Here is a 21117-nt window from a genome sequence, read left to right as displayed (position 1 = left end):
CACTGCCAACACTATCTACACCGACAGTCAGAGCGCATTGGTAGTTGCGAGGAACCCAGTTTTTCATGCTCGCACAAAGCACATTGAGGTGCATTACCACTATGTCAGGGAGAGGCTCTCAGCAGGAGAGATTAGCTTGGCTTATGTGCCAACACAGGATAACCTTGCAGATCTTTTCACAAAGGCATTGTCTCGTGAGAAGCTTGAAGTTTTCTGCAAAGCTTTGGGCTTACTCCCCTTTGTGGACTGATCCTGTCCTCAGGGCATGGCACTTCCCTTTACTCATGTGCCAGCTCTCGTTCACCGCATCACTCCAGGGGGGATTTGTTACCATATACATGTGGTAGTGATGTGTGTAAACACACTAGGACCGCCGGGGCATTTTTTCCCTCTTTAGGAGGTTTTTTCCTCCGAGCATTGTATATACGCCCATCACTCTAGGGCTATCTATCTTTCCATTGCACACTAAGTAACACACTCTCTATTGTGTGCCTTGAGCTTCCTTCGTCTTCTCCAATCTGTGTGTGTTTCTCTGCAACCCTAATTCCAACATTTTCACACTCTATCATGGTCCAAATGTTTTAGCAAGGCTTTCAAGTACTTGCAATGGGAAGTACGTAGTTTCTTTTTGTAGAGCTATTTACACATTTTATTACTTCTCTTCCATGTATGCTATGAGCATAACATGCATCATAAGCATTGGCAAGTATAGTCATGAAAATGTAGGTCCGGATAAGTTTTTGCTAAATGCATGCACACTAGGTGTTATGGGCCCTAGTGTTTAGCAAATACATATTTGGAACGACATGTAAATTCGTGAACTTGATAGCTTTTGAAGCTTTTCGTACCACAAGTACAATATCTCTATGGGGTTTATTGTGGTTCTACCAACCAACATACTAGGTTATGGATCGATATGGATGCTTGTAGAGAGATTGCATAAATTTTGTAAGTTTATTCCAATCAAGTCCAATCTTTAACCAAGTTGTTCGTTCACAATCTCAATCGATTATATGGATCACACCACAATTTTATGAGTGATAGTGAACCCATATTTACCAGTCATCACTGGAAGATTGTCTGTAAACGGTTGGGAAACACAACACGATACTGTCAATCATCATCTAGAGATGGATGGGTAGCTTTCAAGTGTTAATATAGTGCCAAAGGATATGCCAAGAGCGTACATTAGTGAGAAGCAATCCAATTAGAAAGATTGCCTCTCTATATTGGAGTTTGCTTATCATGATGCAAAGCATGTTACGACTAGGTTTAGTCCCTTCATATTTATGTTAGGTTTTCAACCTTGATCACTAGTTATGGTGGGCTTGCCTAGTGATGAGGAAGGACTTAATTGGTGCTAATGAAATATGTCAGCAAGTCACTTTCACAGAAAGTGGAGAAGAGGTATTCTTACATGTTCTAACACCTTTAGAAAGTCTAAAAACTGGTCATTCGTTTAGTCACCTCTTAGTTGTGGTAACTTGTTTAAAATACTCAAGTGAGTTATAAATAGAGTCATACTATTTTGGATACAAGCCCTTTACACAAATGTTTGCAAAGGGACAACAATGTAGACAATCAAGATGTTCTTCTTGGTTTCATTGGACCTCCTACTGAACCGTGTATCGTTTCAATGGACAATTGGACTTGTGAGAGGTGCGACTGTGGAAAACATTTGTGTTCTTAAGATAATATCACCACTTTTGTTTTTGAGGATGAAAATGCTTCTCCAAAAAGGGAGTAATGTGAAGCCAAGAGTAGGGCCAGGACACACATGCAGTACGGGGGTCTATATATAGCTAACGAGCTAGAAGGCTAAGGGCCTATATATAGTATGGTTGGGTGGTGATGACTGTCCCTAGTTTCTTATATGAATCTTCTAATAGCCTTAGACCCTTGGTGTGCCATCAAAGATACGTGGGATGTGTACATCCTCTACAAGGGGGTGACCAATTGAGTACGATTCTAGGTGGCATATTTGAGCCCACTACTATCAATATTAGTGTGAACCAAGGGTGCCCAATCTCTTTTGACTCTTTTGACCTCTATGTTGAAAGTATAACAAAGTATGTCTTCCACCCAAGGGGTTGAGGACATAAATCTAGCAAGTACTCTTGTCACTTTAGTTATACGATGATGATGTTGTTTTTGTATGAGTCATTGGAGGGCCTACAATAGCATCTTTGGGTTTATGCAACCTTGATCAATGGCTTTTTGACACACCCAACCACAACTGTTATGATGTATGTAACAACCAATTGGACACCCAGACTCATGGCACATGCCTCAAGTTATGATACTTTAACATATCATCCATATCAACAGTCCCTCAACTTCGCATTATATCATCAAAATGAAGCTGGCTATGCCACCCATGGTGATGTCCCATTTCTAGATAGCTTGCTTCATCTAGGCGATTAGAAAGATACCACAAGATAGACTCTCATACTGACCTTTTGAGACGTCGAGACAATAGAGGAGATCATGGTATGCACAGATGACTTCGTGGTTCTCGAGACATGGCCTAGATATGGATCAACTACCACACTTCGAGTATGACCTTGACTTACCCTCCTTATTCACCTCTCACGAGAGGGAGGGGATTCGAGTCCCTAGCTCTACATTAGCAATATGGATTACATCCACACAACCTCTTCCATTAAAGATGTTATATTAAAGAGTCCACCATTTTGGAGGATGGATTCATAGGGAGGCCTGTTTATAGGGGCACATACATGCTACATAATGCCCATGTGTGACAATTGAATAGTGCATAGTAGCATCATGTGGATTAGAGATTTTGAGTGACCAAGTTGTACATCTCCCTAGAGTTGAGAGAAATTGCAAAGCATGTGTAGTGAGGTAGAAATTGAGGAGCATTATGTATACAAATGTACATCTTTTGAGAGCATACAAAGCTGACACATTGCGTTGTTCACAACATAGCCCACACTAAGAGAGCCAATAGAGTCAAGGGATCACAGATAGCTAGGCTGCTTTTTACCTGAGATATAGAGTCACCTCTCAAATCACCCACCTTGCATTAGCGGCCAATAGAATCAGCTCACCAACTTCCTCTAGAGAGCCACTCCTGCACTCCTCCCCCCACTTTGAGACAAGTCCTCGACGAGTCACACTACAATAGCCATAGATTGTTTGTCTCATCAGTGTCTTTGAATGCCTGAGTTCCTGGCCACGAGAATACATTAGAGGGGGATTGGATAAATTGAACATCAGACAAAAATAGGCTATTTCAGACCTTGGTGCTAGACTTTGTGGACTCTTCTTCCCATAGCACACCCTTATTTGATATACTACACCGCCATTTTGGTATCAAATGGTACTCCCCAAGCGTATAGCTTCATACCCATAGATTTAGAGCTCACTTCGTGGGTACTTTTTTATGTACTTTCATGTAGCTAGCCCACACCAAATCTTTGTACATTTATCCACCATATGCGAGTTTGACCCACTCTCTCTCTCTCCCCCGCCCCCCCCTCTCTCCCCTTTATAAATGTATCTCTAGATCTGAACTTTCATCTCGATCCCTCGACAAAAAGGATGAAAAACCGCTGCTTGTTTGAAAGCAAACGAATAAAACCAAGCATGACGAGATATCATATGACCTTCACCATAGCTAGCTCCCTTAAGCTGTACGCAGATCGATTTTAGCAGAGGTTCTGGCTATGGCGGGGAAGAGTTTCACTCGCCATCGCCACGATGGGACCTCCCCTCTTCCTCTCGGGATGGATTACAGCCCCGCTCCTTCTCGATGGGTAAATCAAAAACCCTTACCATCTGCAGATGTCACCGATATACTATCCAAATGAGCCATTTGATGCAGGAATTTTAATTTTTTTTTCCCCTTTATAAGAATGGCTGAATCTTGTTTGCGATTCATGGGATCAAATGGAACCCAATCACACTGATGCATGAGCTGGTTACTGAGCAAGCAATGATAATTTGGGTTCTGTTTGAATGTTCTGCTTTACTTGTAGACCGGACCAAACACTTCGTGGCCTCATGATCCTCGAACCGGATGGAGCTACTGTGTGATGATCCCTTCTTGGACCATGCTTTCAGATGCAAAGACTGGTGATACCCACCTTGCAAGCCCCATAGTGGTTAGCTCTTTGATATTTCATCGCCTTTGTTTTGAAAAGGAAATGTAATTTGCAGATATCATGGTTGATCATCCATGACCATGACTCATAATCCTGTTCTTTTTGGCACCTATAGTGAGTGTCCTCATCAATCTTTGCTGTTCATTGTTGATTGTTTCTGGTGCATGTTCACTATGCTTATTTGTCGTGTTGAAGGAACTCAAGAAGAGTGCTCTATCGTGACAATGTGTGCCTTGTCCACATACAAAATATTTAGTCTTGAGTTTTGGTCAAGCTATTTTCTCTCTTAGGGTACTAAAATTTGATGCGCCATGGAGCAATTTGGTGTTTTTGGTTTGTGCTCACACATAAGAAAGGTGCTGAATATTGCCAGTCAAGGACGAGTCTCTGGTCACAGTGGGTTTGCTTATGATCATGCTAGAGTGACTGTTGTTTTACAAACAGTAGGTGTTTGAGTGTGACAATTAGCTGACTGAATCCACCCACTGGTATTGAAAAATTATCAGGATGAGATTGCATATATATTTGCCAGGATATCTTTTCAACTAGTCAACAAACCATTAAGGACCAATTCTTTTGATCTCTTCTCTGTATAGTTTAAGCAGGAATTTCCCTTTATTTTTGGTGAATAGTTCCTACAAAATTACGAACGATAAAGAACCAGTTTTTTCGATCTCTTTTCTTTGTCCTATAATTTAATCAGGTATTCACCTTATCCTTGGAGAACAGTACAAAACGAATTTTCTGAAAGTTGGAGGGAGATTAACGTTCCTTTGCTTCTCTCTTTATTACTACCTGTTGAATCAAGTAGCTTTTCTGTTTTGATTTCTGTTTACTTTAGCATCTTCTATTTCACTTTGACACCATCTCAGCTTCAGTTTTATAGGGTACAAGTTGGGATACAGTCTCCACAAGGGGTGAGCACCTTACGCAAAGTTTTGAGACGGTTCAGCGATTTTTTGAAGCTTCATGCCTCGGTAGCTGTTCGACTTTTCATATTGTTTGGGATTTTGGTATAAAGTAACATCCTGAGCATAGGATGCCTGGTACTGATCATGGGATGTGATATTACTGTACTTTGGTGACAGCTGAAAAAAGCTTTTCCCAAAAAAAGTCTACCTCTGGCTCCCCCAAAGAATTCTATGCTGTGGATGAAGGCTAATGACACTTATCTTGAAGAGGTATAATAGCAGCTGCTAGATGACTCTGTCTATGTTTTCATTTTTTACTGATCTGATGGTTTATTTTCTTGTTCTCTTTCTTTCTTTTGCAGAGAAGGCTTTCATTGGTAGATTGGCTGTCTAAACTATTTGCCGATATTGAAATCTCTCGTAGTGCTCCTGTTGCTGCATTTTTTGAGTTGGAAGCATCGGCCAGGGCAGGTAACACTTTAAAAGGCTCTAATTTGGATACAGCTTTCTTAGTGAGGAAGGCTTTGGCTGCTTATTGTGTACATATGTAATTGTCAGAAGGGTGCCTCAGGATTTAGCTGTTCCCACTTCTGTATTTTCATGTTTTCGAGATACTTTATTCTGCTTTCTTTGCCTTCCAATTGGTTCATGATATTGCAATTGTTTTTGGAATAAGAGTTAAAGGAAGAAGTATAATAGTTACAATATCCAATGCAACATAAAGATGGTAAAAAGCTTCCAGATAACTGGGTCAATGAGCAAGTATCAATTAGGTTGGCAAGGCTTTAGTAAGGACGATCAGAACTTAGAAAATGCACAATCATATGCTATATGCTGGCACCAGGTTTCTGAGTGAATGTTATAGGTTCTTGAATTGGACGTCAATTAAGTACTTCAGGTGTGCAGGTGTACACTTAACAAAACCTTTGTTTCTGACTAAGTATGTGCCACATACTGCTTGAACGTTGAAATTTTTAGGATGTCTACATTTTGAACCCATGACCTTAACCATGGGTGGCATTCGTGGGTTTTTGTGTAAATTATGGTCATGGAATGCCAATGATAAAGGTTGCGTATAATCTTTTTGTAAGAGTAAATCACGGTCACGGAATTTGGATATGGTTGGGGAAAGTGTACTGAAAGTCTGGAATGTCTTGCTTTCTTAAATTTTACGTTGGAAGCGAGGCAACATTGGGAATGCATTGAAGGTGAAAAATAAGAGTTTTCACGGTTCACCTCCTGTCCAGTGGTGTCTCTGGTATCACTGAGTTGCAGAAGTTGAGACTGGCGAGTCACCTGACATTGCAGTAAAATCAGTGGAACAATACTGAACTAATGGAAAACAGCAAATTGAACTCATTATATATGTCAGTGTACAGTGTATTACAGGAATTTAGCTCGGAGCAACCCCTCTAGGTTCTTTGATGATGAATAGGAGAACTTAGAGTTGTCAAAAGGTTCTGCATCAATAATTCAAGGATAGGTTATCAGATAGATCTCTTTTTGTGAAGTGCACTACAATTGGCCTTGTCTCTACTGAACACATTATAGGGTGAGTATAGGCTGCTGAGTCATTGTCAATTGGAGGTGATGCAACACAAGTATTCAAGAATTTGCAATAAGCTTTCTTCCTGGTCTGCACTTTAACTGAGCCGCGTAATACAAGTAGTGGAAACGTGCTCATTAGGCTCAAGTGAGGCCCTATAACTGTAATGTCATTTTACTGGAGAGATTTGGAGAATTAAATCACATACTGTGGAATGATCATCCGTTGCGTATTGAAGTTTCAATTCAAGTGTTTCGGTTTTTGCATAATGTGGGTAAGCATATCTTCGCCTTATGTATTGTCTTCTTTCTTCAACAATGCTGATTCTCATCAAGTATGTGGGTGTCTGCTCCTTTTAGATTGTTGCTAACTTTTGCAAATGGCATTTTGTAAAGTGCAACAATAAGCAATTTGCTACACTTACTTTTGTGTAGCTTTTAGATGCCACTATTGCAATGTGTAGTTATCTGTGATATTGGCTTGTTTGCAGCTATGGCTATGATCAAGGAGGCACAGCTTTCTACTCCTCTATTTAGTGACCCACGATTTATGACAGGTGCCTCCTCAGGCACGTCAGTCACTTCAGAAACAGAGCAAGGAAGTGATGCGAGCTGTGATTTATATGTTCCAGAGATTTTGAGTGGGACCTCCAAAGCTGGTGTAGATTTTGAGATAGATGATCTTGAGGAGTCTACAGGAACTGGCCAACAGGAGCTTCTCAACCGTGAGCTTGATGCTATTGAAAGTGATATAAAAGTAAATGCATCTGATTTGCAGGAAAATTTTTCTTTTAAGGATGCGAAGTTAACATTTGGGCAGAAGTTACGGCCTGTTAGTTCTGTAGTGGAGGAAGGTAGAAGTGGCCATGAGCGGAAGCTCTCAATTGAGAGTATTGCTAGTGAAATGAGTTCTGCTCGAGGAAGTGATATCTCTTTTGCGGCAACTGGTGATGGGCATTCAGAGAACTCTCAATGGGATATTTTAGAAAATAGCAGAAGTCAGAACTTGAATAGTTTTGATGCTGAAATGCTGAAGGGTGTCCAGGCAGCACTACCAATGGATCAGCGGGGAAATGTAAGAAGACTGTTGGCAAATTTAAACAGAAGGATGATCAATGCAAGAGCTGACATGGAGGATTTGACCACGCGACTGACACAGGAGTCGATTGTCAAGGAGTTCCTATCAGCAAAGGTCCTTTCCTTAATGATACCATTACACAAACTTTTCCAGTGAAAGATATTCACTAGTTGTTCATATGTTTGATGGCTTCTTTTTGTTTGTGTAGGTGCGGGATCTTGAAGGGGAACTGGATAGCACCAGAAGAAAAAGCAAGGAAACGCTCCACCAAGCATTATCCATGGAGCAGGATAATATTAATAACCTCCAATGGGAGCTAGCGGAAGCTCGAGCATCTCTGGTTAATGCTGATGAGCAGACCCGTCAGCAACAGGTGTTCAATTGCCGGAGTCACAATTTAATTATTTCATGAGACTGACGTGCTTTTGTTGATAGTTTTCTGGTTTGTAAACTTGTTAGGAGGCCAGAGCCTTAGCTGAAGAGAAGCTGAAAGTAGTTGAAATGGAGAGAGACAAGGCAAATCTGGAGATCCTGGAATTGAAGAGCAAGCTGCAAAATCTTCATAAAGAAAAGGAGGGTGCTGAAATAAAGACAAGAAATGAAATGAAGATACTTGCTCGGGAGATCAAGACATTGAGGAAGTCTCAACCTGAGCTTAAAGAGGACTTAGAAGTGGCTCTTAAAGATAAGGCAAAACTAGAGGTACACAACCATTTCTTGCAGACTACATATACACCAGGAACTTTAAATGGAAGCTGTGTGTGGGTATATGGAGACACACACACACACAGAGAGAGAGAGAGAGAGAGAGAGAGAGAGAGAGAGAGAGAGAGAGAGAGAGAGAGAGAGAGAGAGAGAGATTAACGTCCATTGGAGGCCGAAACTGACCAATGGGTCAAAGTAGACCTTTTACATTGTCTTCCAGCTTAGCAAAAAAGAAAATAGGATAAAACAACCTCAGTAGCTCAGACATGAGCTTACTGTTACAAACACGTATCACCCATGTTTTCCATAAAAAATAAAAGAAAAAAGATGTACAACCATGTTTCTTTCATCATGTATCATGTTTTGGAGGTGATTTGTCGATAAAGTCTCTAATGATGGCTTTCCCTCATGTAGACTGCCCACTTTCCTATCACGCGCACATCTAACCCTATGTGTACGTGGACAAGCTACTTCATGGCAATGGTTCAGTTCAATTCAGTCATCTTAGGAAGTGTTCTGACACTTTTGTGAGTCTGTTCGCAGACCGTGCATGCCCAGACACTAGTAGATGCATATCGTGTGGTTGCACACAGCATGACCATCAGATTACCATTAGAACCCATTAGGAGCATTTTTACAGTGCATAGACCTATTTTCCCTGTTTTAGCCAATTTTCACTTATAATTTTTAAGTGACTTTTGTTGGGAACTAGGTAGGGCAAACTTTGCAAGTGGATATATAAGAAACCTAGCGCTAGCAGTTTCTGGCAGAAGAGGCAGCAGGAACACCTTGTTCAACAGCACCTTCTCAGCAAGACCTTCCTGGCAGCAAGCCTGACGTTTTTCATCAGCAAAAGCCCAGCGTTTTCAGCCATCACCAAGCCGTGGCAGATCAGCCCCGGCAGTAGCAGAACAACAGAAGCCTAGCGTTTTTGCATCAAGGACCCAGATCAGCCCTAGCGTTTTTGCATCAGCATGACAGCCTAGTGTTTTGTAGATTCTCTGCGGCAAGACCACAAGTTGCACTAGCGTTTTTAGTTTTCAGCATCAAGACACCGTAGTAGAAGTCCCGAACCTCGCAGGTCTCACCTTCCCGTAGCAAATGCTCGCCGCACGGTCAGATCAACGAGCGTTTGCAGATTCAGCCCGGAAAACGCAGATTTCAGCATCTGCGTTTTCAGCGCGTCGTGGTTTCATCGTCACCATTGCCGTTGTCACTGACATAGAGTCAGAATTCAGCAGATACAAGATTTGCAGATTTCAACCCTTAGCGTTTTCAGATTTCAGCCCGTCTCGTCGCCGTCCTCTTCGTCATTGACATCGTCGGCAAGTCCATTGCATTGTAGAGATTTGTGCAATCAATAGTAGACCGCTCTCGTCATAGAGAGTGGGGCCTTCGGAGGAGGGTTTGACAACATTTTGATGTCGTATTCTTCTCTCTCTATCTCAGTCTCAACACCTTCATTCACAGTGTTCACCACTTTGTTTGTGATCATTTGCACTCTTTCACTAAAGGAACGGAAGACTCTCACTTCCGTAAGTAAAAGGAACCCTTGAGCACATTTTGGAGCACTCATCTTGAGCAAAGTTCAACCTTCGTATCCGCTGCACCTTACATTTCCCTTCTTTCTTGCTTCTCCTACTTTCTCTAATTCTGCTGATCTGTGCTTTAGTTGGGTAGATGTTAGCTTGTCCAATATCCAAACTGATGTGCCTTTTAAGGACCTTGTCTGCTTCATGACTTCTATCTTTTCTTTCATCTCATAGTATAAGACCTTTGCCTGTTTTTCCTTGACTTCCACATGCATTGGTTCGCCTAGCTCGATGAAAGGGACCACTCGGGACAATCGTTTAGTCAGTATATTTGTTTTTGCAGCGTATTCAAATTTATCTTCATGTCTTTCTATGTCCCATCCATCAGGAAGACCTCGGTTCGGATGTCTTGTACTCTCTCCTTTTCTTTAATAACAGACAAACTTCTTCATAAAGCTTTCCAGGTTTACCTTAACAATAGATTTGTCTTCATCAATCTTTGGCGCGTGCTCTTCCATTGCTGTTTGCTTTGTTGTCAATTCTTGTACCCTTCTTTTGCAGCTCGTGTTTGACAAGATTGAGTTCAGCCTATAATTTCTTCATTTCCTGTAGAGCAGGTAAGTTTCCCATGCTGTTGGTTTTGTGACCGGTGGAGTGATGCAGTCTGGTTGTGTCGGGATGTCGGCAAAGCAATTCTTTTGCTTCCCTGTCATAGTGCGGGGTGTGTATGTAAGGGGGGGGTGGCAGGGTGTTAGGGAATTGTCCACCAAAGGGGGTCCCCACCCTCAACCCTCTCGGGGGCTATTGCCTCACCCTAAAGCCCTAAAGGCTGCCGAAACAGAAAAACGTTGGAAGAAAAAAAAACGCTGGAGGACAGCAGGCGTGCAAGGGAGCGAACGCGAGGAAGGGTTGGCGCGCGAGAGAGAGAGAGAGAGAGAGAGAGAGAGAGAGAGAGAGAGAGAGAGAGAGAGAGAGAGAGAGAGAGAGAGAGAGAGAGAGAGAGATGAAATGAAATGTTATATTAACGTCTTCAAAAGGCCAAATGACCTATGAGACCAAAACGTTACAATGTGGTGGATCTGATACAAAGTCAGAGTAACAAAATGACAAAATAAAAATACTATGGAATCCTAAAACTGGTAGATGTGAACTAAGCAGCTAGCTGGGATAACGAAATCACAAGAGATCCAACATCGATTGCTGGCGGATCTCATCAATCTCCTCCATGGTCAGCAGTGCATGTCGGGCCAAAGTGATCCGAATCCTCTGATGTAGCCTCCGTCGATGCTGTGTAGTCCTCCGCAGTCGTGGGCGTCCTGACCTCCCCAGCTCAGGCGCTCAGTCGATCAATGTGCCTCTGGTGTGAGGCGACAAGCTCTGCTGTGGTAGTAGCTCCTCCGGGTGTCCAATGTCTGATCTAAAGAAGTATGTGATGTGTCTTTGAGATTGGCTAGCCTCTCCTCCCATCAAGCTCTCTATGTCTGCGCAGCTCGAGCAGAAACAAACCAAGGCATCTCTGATCCTCGTACCTCATGACTTTGGAGAGTGGTCCAAAGCCATCTCTGAACAAGTAGTGGAAGCAGCCTCGTATGTCACAAGACAGGCACCACGTGCCAACAGAAAAGAGCAGACTGAACAGACTTTTAGCACTTCAATAACAATTGAATTGAAAGAGAGAGACGACACGCGACACGGAGTGGCGGAATTTCACCCCAGAGAGTATTGGCCCCAAACCTTGGCGCCCCTTTCGGTATTTCTTTATATTGCATCAACACAGTACAAGCCGGTACTCCAGACTCTGCACCTTCGTCAGGAAGCATGTCAGAGAATGAGCCCTAGCCTCATATTTAAAGGCCCTTGGCGTGAAAAGCAGTTATAGTAAAAAGCTTTTAAAACTCAAAAGCTTTTGGTCCAAAAAGCAATGCCAAAAGCTGCCAGCGTAATTTACGGAAATCCGTACAGCCTGGCACGTCATCAGCCAGCGCAATTTTTGGAAATCTGCCACGTCATCAATTTTTGGCGTGTGTCCGGATCCTGCTTTATTTTCTTCCTTTATGTCACTTGGGGCCCTATCGAACGGGGTCCCCATAAGCTAGTAGGACTTCTTTTGTTACTTGTTCTTCTTAGGGTTTAGGCCCCTCGGCCACATCTGTAAGTTGGCCTCATTCTTTAGGCTGACACGTCAACAGTTTGTTACATCGTATCTCGTAGTAGACGGGGTAGTGGCATGTGTAATGTAGCTCTATCTCAGGCTCCATGTGACACAGGGGGACATGTCCTGGCCTCTACTGGTACTCAGCTCTATCTCCCAGTCTCGATCTGCAGCTGGTGTGAAGATGTGCGTATCTGGCCAATAGCACATCTTATCCCATGAGACAAGTGGGTGTCCATGTATTTGGGCCCCGTCACAAAACTGTCCTCCGTAAGTTGGAGAAGATGCTCTCTGTAGAAAGCCATTTTCGTGTCCAACTCCTGTGCTGGCTGTATCCATGTCCTCTTGGTGTCTAGTTGAGTCGGGTCTTGGCGGGTGAGCAAGAGTCAGAGAGGGCATCGAGTGAGTGCTAGAAGGGGGCAATCTGTCTATGTTGAACCCATGCCCTTGAAACCATGATGTCATCTCCCCATACTATATCTCCTTGTGTGGCTAACTGTCGAGAGGACTCAAGTGCAAGGCGGGCGTATTTGTCTCTAGAAAGTTCCCACATGCGGTGTATGAAGGAGACAGATTTGGTGAGTGCCTCAACCACTAGTGGGGGGGCAGCTAGCTCTGCTTGGATAATGGCACGTGGTACTGAAGCCTTGGCTCTAATGAGCCGCGAGACCTTAGAGACCATAGGCTTCTCCATGTCCCCCTATCCATCAATGCAACTTGTCCTCCCGTGATGATCCAATGAAGGCCCCCGATATCTCAGCTCCATAGAGCAATGCAGAAGCCACCAGAGTGTCAAAGAGCCAGACCTTCGTCCGAGGCTCTTGAAACTGAACATGTGAACACATTCTCTCCAATCTACCCAATGCCGCATGGGCTCTGGTCAATCTAGTCTTTGCTGCTCTCCTCAATGAAAATGCTGGTCCACTAAAAACCACTCCAAGGTAAGTGTAGGCATGTGTATATATACTCCACTGTCTCCTGGCCGTATGTGAATGCGGGCGCTGACCTCCTGATCCACTGTGGGGTGGCATTAAATACCATGACCTTGGTTTTACCCATAGTAACAGGGAATGGCCGTTTTCAGGTCTCCGTTCCCCGTTCCCATTCCAAGTTCCCGTTCCGAATCCCCGTTCCGTGTTTCAAACGTGAGTACCCGTAACAAGGAATGGCATTTTGTTCCGCGTTCCCGTTCCCCGTTCCCGTTCCTGGTAACTACGGTTTTACCAAGGTTGACAGACAAACTACTTTCATGGGCAAACCTATGCAAAGCATCCAAGTGTTGTTGCATCCCCTCCGGAGAGTCGGAGATCAACACAATATCATCAGCATATAACAATAACAGAATCCATGTCCCTGCCAGCGGTGCACCTCTATCACCGTCTCTCTCAATGGAGTCAGAAACCTCATCCACATACATATCAAATAAAGTAGGAGAGAGCGGGCAGCCCTGCTTCACCCCAATAGTGGAGTGAACCGGTGTAGATAGACTGTAAGGTGCAGCGGAAGTGAATGTTGAACTTGGCTCAAGATGAGTGCTCCGAACTGTGCTCAAGGTTCCTTTTACTTACAGAAGGGGGAGCCTTTTGTTCCTTAGTGAGAGAGTGCAATGGACACAAACAAGTGGTGAACAGTGTGAATGAAGGTGTTGAGACTGAGAGATAGAGAGAGAAGAATACGACACCAGAATGTTGTCAAACCCTCCTCCGAAGGCCCCACTCTCTATGGCGAGAGCGGTCTACTGTTGATTGCACAAATCTCTACAATGCTTTGGACTTGCCGACGATGTTGACGACGACGAGACAAACTAAAATCTGAAGACACTAATGGCTGAAATGTGCAAATCTTTATCTGCTGAATTCTGATTCTATGTCGGTGACGATGTCGATGGCGACGATGACGCGCTGAAAATGCAGATGCTGAAATCTGCGTTTTCCGGGCTGAAAAACTGCAAACTGCGTTGGATCTGACCGTGTGGCGAGGATCTGTTGCGGGAAGGTGAGATCTGTGAGGTTCGGGACTTCTACTGCGGAATCTGATTGCTGAAAATCAAAACGCTGGTGTTCCTTGATGTTCCGTGGCGGTGAATCTGCAAAACGCCCCGGGCTGATCTGCAAACCAAAAACGCTAGGGCTGAAAACCAATCTTGTTGTGGAAAATTTGCTAACGCTAGGGCTGATCTGTGGTTGCTGTGGAAATCTGCTACAAAAATGCTATGGCTTCTGCTTGGTCTGTTGTCGCCAGGAGATCTGCAATTGCAAAACGCTGGCTGATTTGTGTAGCGTGGATAATGTGTCGTGCTCTCTACAGTGGGTGGTCCTCAGAGCAATGTGCGTGACAATCTCACTCAAACAAACTGAACAGAATGGAAACAATAGACATCAACAGAGCTCACAAAGACACAACAGCAGACCAGAACATATGACTCGACTATCTCAAAGACTGATATAGACTCTGGCGTGGTAGCACACTCAGCTCCAGCCTAGGACTCACAGGTACAATGGGGTGTCGAGGCTTAGATGTGCAGGGATGGTGAAGATGTGCTCTGTGCATAGACTTACTCTAGACGACTACGTACAAGATCATGCCACTGGCCCAAAACGACTACTCATATGTACAACCATAAAGAGCCACCAATGGCTCATAAATGTCCAGTCAGCTAAGTCTATCTCCAAAGTGAGTGGTGGTGGTGACCTGGCCACGATGTCCACTAGACCACCGTCGGTACCTTGCCACGTGTCAACCCCAAGCCCAAAGGGTCCGTCCAGTGTGAACCATACCAACTGTAACTAACTGTCCAACTGACTGTCTGTCCTGTGAAGTGACACTGTACCCCTGCTACAGGCTGCCCGCCACAAGACCACTCACCGTCTCGGTGAGAGGAAGACTGAAACTGTGAAAGAAAACTACTAGTATGTACAATGGTGAGCTCTTCAATCTATCATCCAAGAGATAGAGTGGTGGTCACTGTTGCATCCGAAGTATCAGCCTTTGGAGGTGGAGCCATCAAATCGATTGTGGGGCCCTGCTGTATGTGAGCTCTCTTGTCAGTAAGTGTGCTTCTTGGGAAATGACCAGCCACCTGCTGCTGGGCAGATGGTAGCACCTGTCCTGTAGTGTACTGAGGACGTCGAGTAACACAGCCATGGCGATGTGCTCCAGCAACTCCGTCACAACAAGTCATATTTTGCATCTGAGGCAATGGTGACGACTGAAACCCCTGAGGAGGGTACTGTTGTTGTTGATTGTAGTACTGAACGAGAACTGGAGTCTGTGAGTAAAGTCCCATAAACTGCTGAGAAGGACCCGTTGCTGGATGCTGCACTGGTGTACCTGCTCCACTCCACCCATATCCCATACCCATCATCGTAGGTTGTGTCGTCCTATTTTCATGTAAGAGCAATTCTCTAATTCCTTGTACTTGATTTTGAAGGTCACTAATCACTTGAGACTTTAACTTCAGGGCCTGTTGGAGTGCGAAAATAGTGGCATCCCTATTGGCGATGGCGCTCTCAGCAACCTTCAGAGCTCCCTCCATAGCTGCGTGACGCTGGTGTGTGGTTGCTAAACACTCTGCTCCAAGCTCAATGGTGGCAATGGCTTGCCTAGACTCCTGTAATATATCCTCAGATAGCCGAAAAAATGATGTAGAGTCCGACCCTGTGGAAGGTCCTGTAACAGTGTCAGGGTGAAGAGAGCTGGCAAGTGGTACAGCTGGTGGGACTGCTCGTGGTGGACTGGGCGCATGCCTCTCTATCGGAGTAGAGGTGGTGGGAGTGGTTGCAGCAGGACTAGGCATAGGAGAAGAAGCAACTCCCACTGGGACGTGGGAGCTAGTCACTATGGTAGGGGTAAAAATAGCAGCAGTAGAGAGAGGAACAGACACTGTAGAAGCCACAATTGTGACATGCATAGTGTGATCTGCACCACCTGAACTTACCATTGAATCAGTAGCGACCGTATGCGAGGAACGTCGAACAGGTTGCTTCACTCGAAGCTGTCGGCTTTCCGAAACTGGCAGGGATACTAAAGATTCTATTGTGTCCTTCACTACCTTTGCCCTCTTTTTCTTTGGCTTTTTAGGGAGATCCATTGTCTGTTCAATATCTTTCCCTTTTCCTTTAGAGCTTTTACGCCGCATCTCCGCATCTACCTCCATAGGACTAATAGGTATATTAATGACCCAGGCCAACATGGGAGCTGCAAAGCATTGAAAGCTAGATTGCACAGATTGCACCTGAGCTCTGAATCTTTATGCCCGCGACTGTAAAGAGGTAAATAGAATTTGATGAAAGCCACACGGGATGGTGTCGATGAGGCAGTATAGGCCTTCACAGTGCGAGAATATAGTAGGCACGTCACATTTGCCCTTGCCCTTACTGACTTTAGGATCTCTGACCAAAAAGTAATACTTGAAAATGGCCCAGAGCTTTTTACTCCTTGCATAGTCAGCATGACTCGTGCTAAGTAGCTCTTTGCATGCCTCGATTGTCGCATCTTTTGAAAGTTGTGAATAGGTTCTCGTAGCCGGTTTGACTGCAGGAAAGGTTGTCATCCCCAAAGCGTTACCAATGCGTGTAGCAGTCAATGGGTGTCCTCTGACTTTGGGAAAAAACTTGAGAACTGCATGCACCATATCCATGGGAATATCAGAAGGCAGATCGGTGTCTGCTAATGCTGACAGACCTAGCGTATGTAGCTGGTCTTTTGATAAGACTTCTCGAAGAGATGGATGAGGTTGCTGCAGATGGAAGTTCAAAGTGAACTTTGGTTTGGGTCTTGGAAGAAGGAGGCTGAGGAATTTGATGACTCAGTACCTGCATGTTGGCTTTCCTCTTCTTTTGATTTTTTAGAGCTTCTTCTTCTTCATCCTCTTCCTCTTCCTCTTTGCTAGAAGACTCTGAGTCGGAAGCAGAGCCCGAGTCGGACGCCTTGTAATTTTAATCACTGTGATCAGTGGAGGACACATGGGTGAGGCCATGGCTGGAGGTATCCACATCCTCTTTCTCTGCAGAACTTTTGGATGTCTCAGTTGGCCTCTCTGGAGAGAGCTTTCTTCTTCTTAACTTGTTTGCTTGTACCAGCCATTGTAAAGCTAGCTACCTGGCTTGGCAGTGTTCAGGGTGAACTTTGGAACTCCCAGATTCAGAGATGTAGCGCTGTACTTGGAATAACTTGATTTCACAGGAGGCTGCACTTTAAAAAAGCGAGGATTAAGCAATAAGCGAGTAGGCGGCACTTTCAAAAAAAGCGATGAAAGCGATGAGCAGGCGGATGGATGCAGGAAGAGGAGGGTGGGCGAGGGGATTTGTGAGGACGAGGGGTTTGGGTAGGGTATGGGTGAGGGGAGTAAGAGGAGGGTAGGGCGAGGGGTTGGGGTAGGGTAGAGGCGAGGGCCACAGGAGCAGGTAGGGGCGAGGGAGTAAGGGAGGGTAGGGGCGAGGGGGTTGGGGTAGGGTAGGGGCGAGGGGTGTGGGAGGATGGGTAGGGGCGAGGGGGTGTGGAGAGGGTAGGTAGGGGCGAGGGAGTAAGGGGAGGGTAGGTAGGGGCGAGGGGGTTGGGGTAGGGTAGGGGCGAGGGGTAAGGTGAGGGTAGGTGCTAGGGGGTGTGGGAGGGTAAGTAGGGGTGAGGGAAAATTGTGTAGGGGAGAGGGTGGGTAGGGGCGAGGCGAGTAAGGGGAGGGTAGGGGCGTCAGTTAAAGTCTTTATGTCAGGAAAGCACCACATACAAGGAACGCACCACTCAGTAAGCAGGGCAAAAAGCAATATTGGGTAGGGATGAGAGAAAAAGCAAAGCTAGCAGTAAGCGAAAGCACAAAGCAATATAGTAAGGAGTAACTAGTTGCAGCAGCGGCTTGGAGTCCAAGGTAGAGAGAGAGAGAGAGAGAGAGAGAGAGAGAGAGAGAGAGAGAGAGAGAGAGAGAGAGAGAGAGAGTGTAGATGCTGCAGAATTAATAGCCAATGGCCTATCAGGACTTCCACCTGATAGAAATAGAGTGTGGGAGAAGCTACTAATGACATTAGTGTGTGTGAGCAGTGTGAGAGAGATGCGCCAGAATATCGAGAAAATCCATATTCTATCTGATTAGAGTTGTACGTCGCCATTTTGAAGAAATCCACAAGGAGAGGGAGAGGGGTCAGTAGAGAGAGAGCTGTAAGCTGTAAGGACCAGAGATAGAGATACCCAAGATACAAATAGACATGGAGACAGAGAGAAACAAGAAGCTGATTATCCAATCTATTTGTGAATTCCAATAATTAAAAAGAAAAAATTCGAGAGTAGCTGAAATCCAATTCGAATTATGTCTATGTGAGGTGAGAAGGAGTTTGATGCATGCATAAAACAAGAGAATTTTTACGATAACACAGATTACAACTGAGATGAGAACTTGAGATAAGGTAAATCTGAGAAGAGGGAAAATGGATCGATGGAGAGAGCCGAAAATTGAGACGGGACAGTCATACAGTTGTATGTGGGAGTTATAACACAACCAGATTCTATAGAGTCAGGCAAGTGAGTGATAGCACTTTATTCTTGATCCATTTACCAGTGGCAAAGGAACGCCTTCCAAAGTGACTAACTGCACAGCCCCCTGTGGCAAAATCTCCTGTACCTTGAATGACCCTTGCCAGGCTGGGATCAACTTCTTAGCTTTCTTCAGATACTTAGCCTGATAGAGTAGCACCAGCGAGCCTTGCATTATTCTCGGCCTTCGGAGATGGCGATCATGCCACACTTTGCGACGAATCTGCTCGGCTTGGAGAGCATGTGAAGCTAATCTCCGGCTTTCTTCTAACATTGAGAGACGAGAGAGGTTTGCTGAAGCACTCCCAGGTGTGACAGGAACGCTTCCCACTCTTGCTGAACGTGAGTTGAACTCATATGGTGCAATTGCCTCTAAGCCAAAAGCTAGTTGGAATGGGGTGTAGTTAGTGGTTGCCTTGAAGGAGGTGCGATAAGCCCAAACTGTGCCGAGGATAGCCTGAGCCCAAGAGGTTGGATGCAGATGACAAGCTTTCTTAAGAAGCGTGATTAGCACTTTGTTAGTGCTTTCAGCCTGCCCATTTGCTCTAGGATAGTAAGAGCAAGATTTGCGATGAAAAATCTTGTAATTCGTGAGGTGAGTGGAGATGAAGTCGTTGACAAAATGACTACCTCGATCACTGGTGACTTCCAGAGGACACCCAAACCTGCAAAAAATATTTTCATACAAAAATTTTGCGACAGTGGTTGCTGTGCAGTCGATGGTAGCCACCACTTCGGCCCATTTCGTTGCATAATCTGTTGCTACCAAGAGATACTTACGATTGCGTGGTTGAGCAGATGGAGCAACTGGACCAACAAAGTCCAAACCCCATCTCTCAAAGGGCAACCACGCCATAGATACCTGGAGAGGGCGATTTGATTGCTTGCTAGGCTTAGGCGCACATCGCTGGCAGACATCAAAAATCTTGACATGAGTAATAGCATCTCGAAATATATAGGGCCACCACAAGCCCGTCTGTAAGATTTTTTGTGCCGTGATGTGACCAGGGTAGTGTCCACCTGTAGGACCACTATGTGCATCCTCCAGAATGTGGTCTACTTCATGAGGGGAGACACACCTGCACAGCACACCATCTGGCCCAGATTTGTAGAGCTGTCCACCAATCAAAGACAACGGTCTAGACTTCAGCAAGAGTCTTCTTTTTTGCAAGGGAGGAGCATTCTCAGGATATAGGCCAATAGAGAGCAGATGTAACACATCTCCATACCATTCTGGGGTTGTGTCCACCTTAAAAAGATGACTGTCAGGAAAATCATCATCAACCCCAGCATTGGGCTCCTCACCTGTGTGTATGCGAGAGAGATGGTCGGCCATGACGTGCCGCTTGCCTGGACTAAGAACTACTTCGAAGTCGAACTCCTGGAATATGAGTAGCCATCTCCACACTCTTCCTGCAACTTGGGGTTTATTTAGAAGATAGCGTAGTGCATGATGATCTGTGATGATAGTGAAGTGAACCCCTAACAAGTAATGACGAAACTTTTGTAAAGAATACACCATAGCCAAACCTTCCCTTTCTGTGGTGCTGTAGTTGCGCTCTGCTTTGGTGAGCAGGCGACTTGCATAGTGAACAGGGCGATCCAGGTTGTACTCTTTACTAGGATGAGTCAGCACAGCTCCCACAGCCAGTTGACTGGCATCCGTATACTCATGGAAAGGAAGAGACCAATTTGGAGCCACTAAAATAGGTGCTTCAGTGAGACGCTTTTTGAGGTATTCAAATGCTTCAGCCTCAGGTTTTGACCATGTAAAGGGTACTGTAGCACTAGTGAGTCGGGTCAATGGTTGAGCCACCTGTGCATACATTCGTATGAACCTACGATGATATCCTGTGTGGCCTACAAAGCTTTGAACACCTTTCGGATTGATAGGAGGTGGTACCTTCAAGATTGCCACGATCTTCTCTGGGTCTGGTGCTAAACCTTTGGCAGACACCACATGGCCTAGAAGTGTGCCTTCAGTGACCAAAAAGTGACATTTGTTAGGATTGAGTTTTAGCCGTGCCTTACTGCACCTGAGGAAGACAGTAGAGAGCTGAGCGAGGTGTTTCTCTAAATTTTCCATTGGGGTTGAACATTGAGCACCTGAGAAGGTCGAAAAATCGTCCATGAAGATGCGAAGATGATCCGTAAGCAGAGGACAAAAGATGAGATGGCGAATCCACAATAGATACCTGTCGCTCTTGCGCGGGAAAAGCGACTTCCGTGCTTCGTAGTCTCGCGATCTTTTGCGGCAGAGTCTTCTCTTGCTGATGTTGGTACCTCCTTTGAGTAAGGGCATGTGGTGCTTTTATAGTTCCCTGGCCACGGCACGAATAGCTGCTCGCGTAGAGATCGCGACAGTTTTTTTTTTTTTTTTTGCGTTGTTCTACCCGAAATAGGGAGAGAGAATTCACTGGCTGGTTTTGTTGCTTTATCTTCTAAGTGGGCGGCCGGCATATTTTAAAATTGGTCTGAACCTGCCCAAAAACTCAATAAAACCTTATAAGTTAAAACCAATGCATTTCACAATACTTCCCAGGCG

The 21117-nt window shown here is 44.9% G+C and overlaps 1 protein-coding gene across 3 annotated transcripts in view; it reads left to right on the top strand.

Annotated features, from left to right (window-relative positions):
* The first annotated feature begins 3548 nt into the window (after positions 1-3548).
* LOC147465548 (PX domain-containing protein EREL1-like) overlaps positions 3549-21117 on the top strand; it is a 33183-nt gene continuing 15614 nt past the window's right edge. Inside the window, exons 1-8 of one of the 3 annotated variants that reach the window (XM_086520555.1) lie at positions 3549-3779; positions 4002-4127; positions 5000-5104; positions 5216-5308; positions 5401-5509; positions 7075-7775; positions 7870-8034; positions 8121-8363. In XM_086520555.1, the coding sequence (XP_086376681.1) occupies positions 3690-3779; positions 4002-4127; positions 5000-5104; positions 5216-5308; positions 5401-5509; positions 7075-7775; positions 7870-8034; positions 8121-8363 (1632 nt within the window). In that variant the 5' untranslated portion in view covers positions 3549-3689. The remainder of the gene's footprint in view (positions 3780-4001; positions 4128-4999; positions 5105-5215; positions 5309-5400; positions 5510-7074; positions 7776-7869; positions 8035-8120; positions 8364-21117) is intronic. The other 2 variants (XM_086520551.1, XM_086520554.1) reach the window with 2 other exon arrangements.

This window comes from Adiantum capillus-veneris, chromosome 1 (assembly GCF_014529385.1).
Source record: "Adiantum capillus-veneris isolate H3 chromosome 1, ASM1452938v2, whole genome shotgun sequence".
NCBI lineage: Eukaryota > Viridiplantae > Streptophyta > Polypodiopsida > Polypodiales > Pteridaceae > Adiantum > Adiantum capillus-veneris.
Note: the sequence above shows the minus strand (reverse complement) of the source record. Positions and strands in the feature narration are given on the sequence as shown.